The sequence below is a fragment of the Zea mays genome, chromosome 1, assembly GCF_902167145.1.
Source record: "Zea mays cultivar B73 chromosome 1, Zm-B73-REFERENCE-NAM-5.0, whole genome shotgun sequence".
Taxonomy (NCBI): Eukaryota; Viridiplantae; Streptophyta; class Magnoliopsida; order Poales; family Poaceae; genus Zea; species Zea mays.
In genome coordinates, this window is record NC_050096.1 from 169894172 (window position 1) to 169903557 (window position 9386).

Genomic DNA, 9386 nt, shown 5'->3' on the forward strand with positions numbered 1-9386 from the left:
TTCCGGTATGTGTGAAATGTGCTCTCCAATAATGAGACCATACAAATCGTGATATATATCAAAGTCTGCATGATACTGATGGTTGCAATGTAGTGTTGAAACAAATAGATTATAAATAACAAAATTTATGTATGGCCAGAATCACAAATTGATTATGAAACATTTTCTCATAACAGTATAACACATATTTTGTATATAAGTTATCGTAGTATACTGGTATTATATATTCCCATTGCAACGCACGTGCATTCAGCTATCATGTATAGAAGTCTGCACGGTACTGTTGGTTGCAATGTAGTGATGAAATAGTTAGATTGAAATAACAAAATTTATGTATGGCTAGTATCACAAATTAATTACGAAACATTTTCACATAACAGTATAACACACATTTGTTCATACGTTATCATGATATTAAATGTTTCCGTTGCAACGCACGTGCACCCACCTATATGTGTTTATGTCTACATCTATGACAGGAAACACATCTACTACATCTCTCTCCAAGCTCACTTACTACCATTGCACAATGCGTAGTAGTAGATAAGTATCACCGATATTCTTGAATTATATTTTTGGATGGAGGTAATATTATTTAAAGAAGAGCTTTGCATGCTATTTCTTTTGTTTGAATAATGCATTATACTTAAATTATCTTTTTTGCATGTGTGAAATTTTTTCTTCGTAATATTTTTTTTCCATGGATCAGACTCGTGAGTCATTTTCCTAAACCAACGCCAAGCATGAATCCATGTTTCCTACTTCAAACCCCGAACAAACTCCATGAGCAGGAGGCATTCGCGTTGTTGTCGCTCATCGATAACGAGAAGAAGCTTGGCGACTGTTAGTTCGACCTCTAAAAGCAGTCTTACGTGGTCGCATGCGCCGCTGTGTACGACAAGCTCCCGCGAAGCCGCCGCTTGGACGCGGTCCAGAGCAGCTACACCGCGTTGTCCATCGTTAAGCAGGGGAGCCTCATGGTTGTCGCCAACGTCGACGACTCTCGGGTTGTTCTGGACACCGCATCCGACGACGACGCCGTCACACCGTCCAACTCATCGTCCACCTGAAGCCCAACCTGCCACGTAAGTCGCTACTGGCCGGACATGAATTCTTGTGCGCTGGGACGATGGACGTTGCTGACGTTGTGTGAGTGTCCTCGAACATGATGTATGTAGTGGAATAGCGCATTCGGTGGTGCAACGGCCAGAGGTACTACCTCGCTGATGAGCTCGGGGTGCACTTCGTTTGGCAGCCCAACCAAGAGTCATTGGTACTCGTCATGTCGCGTGCGTTTGACGACTACTATATCGAGGATTGTGGCGTCATCTTGGCGTCGGAGGTGACACAGAGGAGGATCGACAACAATGACCAGTTCGTCATCCTCGCCACCGTCAGGGTAGCTTTTGTGCCGGTCTGCCTTTAATTCTCTTCGCAAACACATACACACTTACCTTTTTGTTTAAGCAAGAGCATATGGTGGTGCGTGTCTGATGACTAACGATGTACGAGAGAATTTTTCCGTCATGTGTGGAACGTGCTCGTGCTCTCCAATGATGAGACTATACAAATCGTGGCATATATCGAAGTCTGCATGATACTGATGGTTGCAATGTAGTGGTGAAATAACTAGATTAAAATAACAAAATTTATGTATGGCTAGGATCACAAATTGATTATGAAACATTTTCTCATAACAATATAACACAGATTTTGTATATAAGTTATCGTAGTATACTGGTATTATATATTTCCGTTGCAACGCACGGGCATCCAGCTAGTATAATACTAAGGTGACATGAATTAAATTTTAGCACTAGAATAAGCGGATTGAGAGTATAGATTTGGCCTTGCGAAGCAGCGAAATTACCCTTCTGCCACGGATCCACACGCTACCCTCGGCACCGTAGCCGTCTGCCCCGCGCTCCCCGTTCCCCTTCCTCGCTCCCCACCAGTCCGTCCCATCCCTCGCCTGCCTTCGCACGGGTGCGCCGCCCGCTCGACAGCCACGCCGCGCCGCGCCGCGCCGCTCAGCTGCCCGGCACCCGCCCTTCCTCGCCGAGCTCGGGATCGACGTCTCCCGCACCTCCTCCGCGCCCGTTCCGGGCTCCGCATCCGGCCTCTCCCCCGTCCCCAACCCCATTCCGCAGCAGGCGACCAGCACAACATCTCGAATCCCCCGCCTCGCATTCGGCTCGCCGTCGCTCCTCCTCCGCGTCCCGCCACCCTCCGCACGGTATGATTGGTGCCGCCTCCCACCTCCTCTCCGTTTACCCTGTGGCTGTAGACGAGCTCCAGATCGGGAAAGGGGAAAAATTGCCTTGTTTTAATTTATCCACTTGTGAGACGCTTGCGTGCGATTTGAAATTAATTCAACGTTTAGTTTATTGTAGTGGACATTATGGATTGACGAATAGAATAGCAAATGCCTTGCTTCTTTGTTTGTAGCCAAAAACGTTCAAGGAGAGTGGAAAGGGAACATATCAGGTGCACACGAGACTTGTGCACTTGGTGATGCTAGCTGCTTGCTTGTTCTTGGTGGAATTTGTCCGTGGATGGGGCAAATGCATTGTGCCCCTTTGTCAGCCTTAAGGGCGGGCTGTTTCAGGGCCCGAACTCCTCGATAAGAACTAACTTTTCTAAATGTGATTGATGATTGATGAACACACATGTTAGCTTCAAGTAGGCCTTTTTGTGTATTGATCGATAAACACGTGTCATATCGAGGATGTCCTTTCTTGTCATTTTCGGTAAACACAGCAAAACATTCCTAATTATGTGGAGTAATTGCAATGTGTTAATCCTACATTTCGTTATGGAAACTGAAACTGTTTAACAAAATAATCACCATTAACCAAACTCTAATGGTCATGTGGTACATTCCGTGATCAATCAGCCATTCCTTACCCACAAAGGGTATTTCATGTATACAGGCCACTAGCTGGGTATCAAAACATTGGGTTGCCAAACAAGCTACCTTCTCAGATTCCGATCAATAGCTTCTCAGGTCCAACAAGTGAGCTTTTTGCACCAGTAGCTTTTGCAACCCTGTGACGGAAGTTTGTTTTGTCACCCAAAACCTATCACTTGTCACCTATTCAAAGTGCAGAGGGAAGGGAACGGTGCTGATAGTGCAAGTGCTGTCCGATAAAAATGGCGCTGTGGAGCATCTGAAATGCTGCTTCCCTTGGCTCATATGAATTTTAGCTTAGGCCTTAGGATAGAGCAAAGTAGCATAATCTCAAGGTAATATATTGTTCCTGCTGTTATACTTGATGTGCATTATTACTTTCTTTCTGGAAAATTAGTAAAAATGTATCCATATGTACCATCTTTTGGGAGTAGATGCCATATCCATGTAGTGGTGCTGATGTCGATGCACGTATTTGTATCAATGCTGCGTAGGTAGCAAGTCCAATCCTGTGACAAGAGACGTGTTTTCTGAATTTGAGAAAAAAAGGAAGATTTTTGCTCACTGATAATCTCATGTGCTGAACATTGAAAAAATATCATTAAGTTGAAGGACACAGCAAAAAGATGCCGTTCCCTTTCAGCCTTTGTGATGACAATGTAGTAAAGCATAAATGCTTAAAGAAATGGATGAGTTAACCATTTTCCATTGCACTTGATTTGTTGAGATTTTTATTTTTGCACTGTCAAATTCTTTTTGACTTGGTCTCTGCATTTAATATTTCAAGCTAAACAATCTGGTAACATGAGCCTGCATATTTTAATACATAATTGTTCTGCCTGCTGGTAAAGTCTTGTTATAGAGGAGTTGCCATAAAATCCATAGCACAGATACTTTTCTGTCTCTTTCCAGCAGAAAATCTGATGCCAGTTTCGGTTAGAAAGTAATGTTAATTGATAAATTCCCAACAATAAATGTGTCACTCCTAAAATTATTCTGAAAGGTGGTCTAAGTGAATGATTTTTTTTTCTCAAACCAGTTTTGGCTAAGTGTGTTCCTGAACATAATTTGCTTGGTTCATTTGGTTACTGGTAGTTATACCAATGCATAATAACAAAGTATTATGGTGACTAACAAAAACAAAGGATGTCGAACATAAACTTTCTTGTAGATAGGAATAGTAGATAATCTTCGGTATATTTGGTAGTTCTTTAAACTAGTGTTTGTTGTTGTCTTGTCTAATGTCCTGCTTGTAACTTTCTGTCAAGAACATGACTTGACCTTATGAAACATATTTTACTGGGTATCTTTAGGGCTGAGATTGTTGTTGATAGCATTATCTAATGTCCTGCTTGTAACTTTCTGTCAAGAACATGACTTGACCTTATGAAACATATTTGACTGGGTATCTTTAGGGCTGAGATTGTTGTTGATAGTACTATAGCAGGTATGTTTGCTGTTTCCATTCTTCTGTGGTGCCCATTTTGGACCTTTTTTCTTCTCTAATTAAATGATGCGCAGTTTTCCTGCGTTTTCAAAAAAAAACTTACTCAGACATTGCTCTTCTGTTGAAGCCTGAAGGAAGTTCATTGTTTGAAATTTTGAATGCTTTATCATAACCAATTTTTTGATGGAAAATCAATGTTGGTGTAGCACACAGAGTTGTCATTAGAAGGCCCCTTGTTTGATTATGATGATGCTCTCCTGCTTTGCCATAAAGGAAAATAAACATGTTATTTTTTATAAAAGAAATTATGCGGACTTGGTAATATGGAACTATTTGTCTCACATATGTGCATCTATTACCTGTCATACACCACAAATTATCTGATCACCATCTTGATTCATGAATATGAACTAATCATGGAGTTGAGCTTTTCTCTTGCAGCACAAGTTTACTATGTCTGGGATGGCATCTGATGATTCACCTGCCCAAGTGAATGTTGAAGGAGATGTTTCAGAGAAAAAAGTAGAAGTTCAAGACCAGAATGAAGTGGGTGGGATGCCCTCACGACAAGAGGAGGTACTGCCTTTTGGCATCACCATTTGCCTCTTGTCTGTTGCGCGTATTTATAGCATTCACATAGCCTTCATTTCATGTACATGTATTCTTTGCCTTCTAACCGATTTCACTGGACTGCTACTTATGTGTTTTTTTCAGGAGGCAGCAATTAAGAAAAAGTATGGAGGAATATTGCCCAGAAAGACTCCACTTATATCTAAGGTCAATGCCATTGCCTTATGATCAGTGTTCTTAAGGCGTCGCCTAGGCGACGCCTAGGCGTCCAGGCGCCCGGGCAAAACTGGCCGCCTTGCTCGCCATACCCGCCTAGGCGTCACCTTAGGCGCCGCCTAGGCGCTAAGGCGGTTGGCTGGTGCATTTGCTCGCCTAGGCGCCTTAAGAACACTGTTTATGATGTCACTGCTTTTCTCTGGCTACTTAAACTGTGCTATGTTTTCTCATATATAAATAGGTCTACAGCATATTTAGATTCTTTTCACTACACTAACATGATCTTAAATTGAAACATCTTATCAGGATCATGAACGTGCTTACTTTGATTCTGCTGATTGGGCTCTAGGAAAGGTAATAGATCCCCCCTCTAACATGATTGAATTCGATATTAATTATTTAGTGAAATGTGATATATGCTCTCGTCCTTTTGCTCTTTCAGCAAGGTGGTGTTCCCAACAAGCCTAAAGGTCCTCTTGAGGCACTCCGACCCAAGCTTCAGGTAGCAACTTCTACTCACATCAGATGCATGATAGTCTATTCAGTTCAAGCACGGGCGCATGGCTGAAAAAAACCCCAGGCCTTTTTTATCGTATGATATCCACATGATAGTCTATTCAGTTCAAGTTCCACATATAGTAATCATGTGTCGTGCCCTAATTGCTTTGCTATGTCACACCAAGTTAATTATTTCTTGACTCAAACGTTTCCGCACCAATTCCGCTCCCAGCCTACGCAACAGAATGCCCGCGCCCGCCGAACTTCATATGCGTCTGCGGACAGTGACGGTACTCCTCCTTTCCTCTACTACCTAATCGGCAATCTCTCAGCATTTATATTTCCTGTATGCACCATAGATGATTGCTTTTTCCCCCCCTCCGTGGCAGACACTTTGAATCTGTCCCCCGAGGATCTGGTCCCGCAAGGAGAACCCAGCCAGCAGGGAGAACCAGTCGAGGACAAGAACAAGGAATAAACACATGCCCAGCATAGCTACTGTACTGTACCCCTTTTCATACACAAGATGCCATTTTCCGCCGTCGCACAAAAAAAAAACTTCTTTTGCCTTGGTAATAAGCGTGTTGATTCGGTTCCGGCCCAACGGTCCCGGTGAGGCTGAGGTTGAGACACGTGCAGCTTGAACTGCATGTGAGATGTGGTATCCGCTGCACTGGGCTGTTGGGGGTCCTTGGGATGCATGAACAAATAAACAATGATGCTTGCGATGTTTACATTGCTGTACCTGGACCTGTGTTACCTCTATGCAAACACATGCAAATCCGATGGTCCGAGACTCGAAACTCTCCCGTTGAGCTGAAGGAGTTGCTGTACTAATAATAATGAAGATTTTTTTTTTGTTCTGATGTTGCCTATAGATGCATCGCAATGCTTTCTTTTATTTGCACCCTGTGCATGTTATTATTATTCGCCTGCTTGGCTGTCGGGGTACTGGTTGGTGCGTTTTTCTCTGTAAATGAGTTCTGCGCCCCTATGCTGGTTAACAACTAGTGTATTACGCGCGCCCTTGCTCGCGTACTGAACAACAGTGTGAAATAATAATTTTATGAGCATGTTGAATTAGATATCGTATCACGGTCATATGTACAATGGAAATAGTAGTTATGAAGCAAATAAGTACATAAGTACATGAACAAACTTAAACAGATTTGTATCACGATCATATGTACAATGGAAATAGTTACATAAGTGCATATCCAAACTTAAGTAGATTGTAGTTCTTACAACAGTTATAGAGTAAACTGATCTGCTAATACATAGTATTAAGTAGTATTTGAGTACCATACATCAAAGAGTTAACTACACTTCGTTCGTGGGGGTTGCATGAATATATACAAAGATGTAAAGGCTTTAGCAGTTTGGTTATCTATACACAAAGGCATTCTTGCTTCAAAAGTGATGATGCTACGCAAAACAACTACCTATACATAAACACGAAGAGAAGATCAATTATGTCTAAAGTGCTTGTTAGTTACTATATTGTTGTGCAAAGTTTAGAGGGGGCGAGGAATAATATACAAACTATATTGTTACTAAGCTCTGTACAACAAAGGATCATAGATGGCGTTGTACCTTCATGCAATTCACAACAATCTAATGGTAATGGTATTGGTGTCTATAGAATCTGATCGAAGTTTGTGAAGTTGGCTAGACTTTATCCTACATATGCATTATGCGATCAATATGAATTACAACCTATAGCTATAAAAAGAAGTTATTTGCCTTTTGTTTTCAATAATCCTATATACCACATACTTCTTAGGTGGTGATGAAAAGTCTTCTTTGTTAAGTTGACTTGCATTTTGCTCATCGTCCTATGATTAAGTGGATAAGAACTATAAAACCATTTTGCTAGTTTAAAGTAGTACAGTTGTTCTCTCTCTTTTTCCCTTTCAGAACATGTATCAAGGGATAATGGACTCCAATATCTGTTATTGTGGTGTTAAGAAGAGACAACTAAGTAACTTTAGCAACATATAGTAGCTAAATAACAATACCAAACTTACCTCTGTATTCTGTAGCGCATGGGAATATGCAAGGCTACGTCGTGCGTGGCAAACATATTTGATCAGACTGTATACATATAAGATGTTTTAAAATAGTTCCAATCAGTATTAAATAGGAATCATTTACCACATTTTTATGATCGATGTGAGTGGATAGTCTAGCAAACGATGTCGTTGGAGAGTTCTATGTGGTTGTAAGACCAAATGTCATCCTGTGTGAGCATTTCTTGTTGGGGATATTATACATGGTAGATGATACTGATGCTTGTCTTCCAAGACTTGTTAGCACAGAGGAAACAGAAAAGACTATTGGTGACAGAGAATGCTGACATGTTAATGGTAACCGCAAAGGTAAACTTAAGCGACACATTGGTACCAAGTCTGTCGGAGGACCTTGAGAATCATTCGCTGTTCTAACAAGGGTTTCACAAGGCTTTCTACTATCCATCTAGCTATATTATCGAAACAAAAAACTGCTTTAGATGTTCCATTAGTAGCAATGAAGCCAAGTTTGTATCTATGAATCAAAAACATCAGTGTAGCATAGCAGTGATTAGGTAATTATGAAAGGAAACAATCTGCATAGCAGTGATTAGGTAATTATGAAAGGAAATAACCTTTATTTTAGAATGAGGCACCATAAACTAAGTGTTTGTGTGTAGGTTACCTAAATTTAGTGTCTATCCAGTCGCATGTTGTGTAACATATGTAAATGCAAACTTGTGTGTATCAATAATAGCCTAATAAACATATCATAAAGCACATGGAACACACGAACATAGTGGCATTAAAGTATAAAAGAGTCTAAATAAAACATTAATCATCACATATCGATGATATCATGCAACATACGAATGACACCTTGCATGCAAGGAAATCAGGCTAATGCAAGTGCCACTTATAAAATGTTCTATCAACATGTAAGCAAAACAAGCTGATGAAAGTGCAACCTATAAAATGTTCTCTCAACGAAGCTAAACCAAGTGGTGATAACAGCGCTACTTATATAGAAATAAACATTATATAAAGCACATGCAAAACATAAACCAATTTTGAAAAATTAAAACATTAGTCTTCACAAATGACATGGAATAAATGGCATCTTACGTGTATGGAGAACAGGTTAGGGTAAGTGCCAAATACGGAATAAATGGCATCTTACACCAGTTTGAACCTAAAAAAGCACTGGCAGAGAGTATTCAAGACACAACTTCAGTTAGTGCAATGAATTCACAAAACGTGTTGGAGTTGAGGCTATGAGAAGGCTCACCTGTGTGCATCAATATGTTACTTGGACGTTGCCTTTTGACGTATTCTATCTACAACAAGGAAAATCAAAATATGCAAACTGTGAATTGAAGAGCTGGGAGGTACGAGCCGCAGAATCCATCGGGCAAAGAGAATACAAGGTACCTTTTTTTTCTTTCATGGAAAAATAAATGACAAAACACTTAAATTAGAAACAAAGTATGCACATCGTTGATTCAAGCGCTGATAGAAATAGGGGAGGGAGGGAAGCAAAACGTTCAAGCAGCACCAAAAGAAATAAGTGGCAAAAGGAGATAGAAAAGAGGGAGGCAAATGGAGCTGGGAGACGGAAAGACTAGCAGTAAAACTATAGAGCCGATTAGACAAAAGGAGAAAAAAGAAACAAAAGAAAATTTGGGAAAAATGAATCCAATGATTTTAGTCGAACTAGATATTTAGCCGAAGCAGC

At 40.8% G+C, this 9386-nt stretch overlaps 1 protein-coding gene across 3 annotated transcripts; it reads left to right on the plus strand.

Annotated features, from left to right (window-relative positions):
• Window positions 1-1818: 1818 nt before the first annotated feature.
• LOC100192001 (uncharacterized) lies at window positions 1819-6517 on the plus strand. Of its 3 annotated transcripts, XM_035967127.1 has the most exons (9): window positions 1863-2236; window positions 2934-3016; window positions 3110-3246; window positions 4800-4934; window positions 5073-5135; window positions 5451-5498; window positions 5587-5646; window positions 5875-5932; window positions 6032-6517. In XM_035967127.1, the coding sequence occupies exons 4-9, from the start codon at window positions 4812-4814 to the stop codon at window positions 6118-6120; spliced, it is 441 nt and encodes a 146-aa protein (XP_035823020.1). In that variant the 5' UTR covers window positions 1863-2236; window positions 2934-3016; window positions 3110-3246; window positions 4800-4811; the 3' UTR covers window positions 6121-6517.
• The last annotated feature ends 2869 nt before the right edge of the window (window positions 6518-9386 follow it).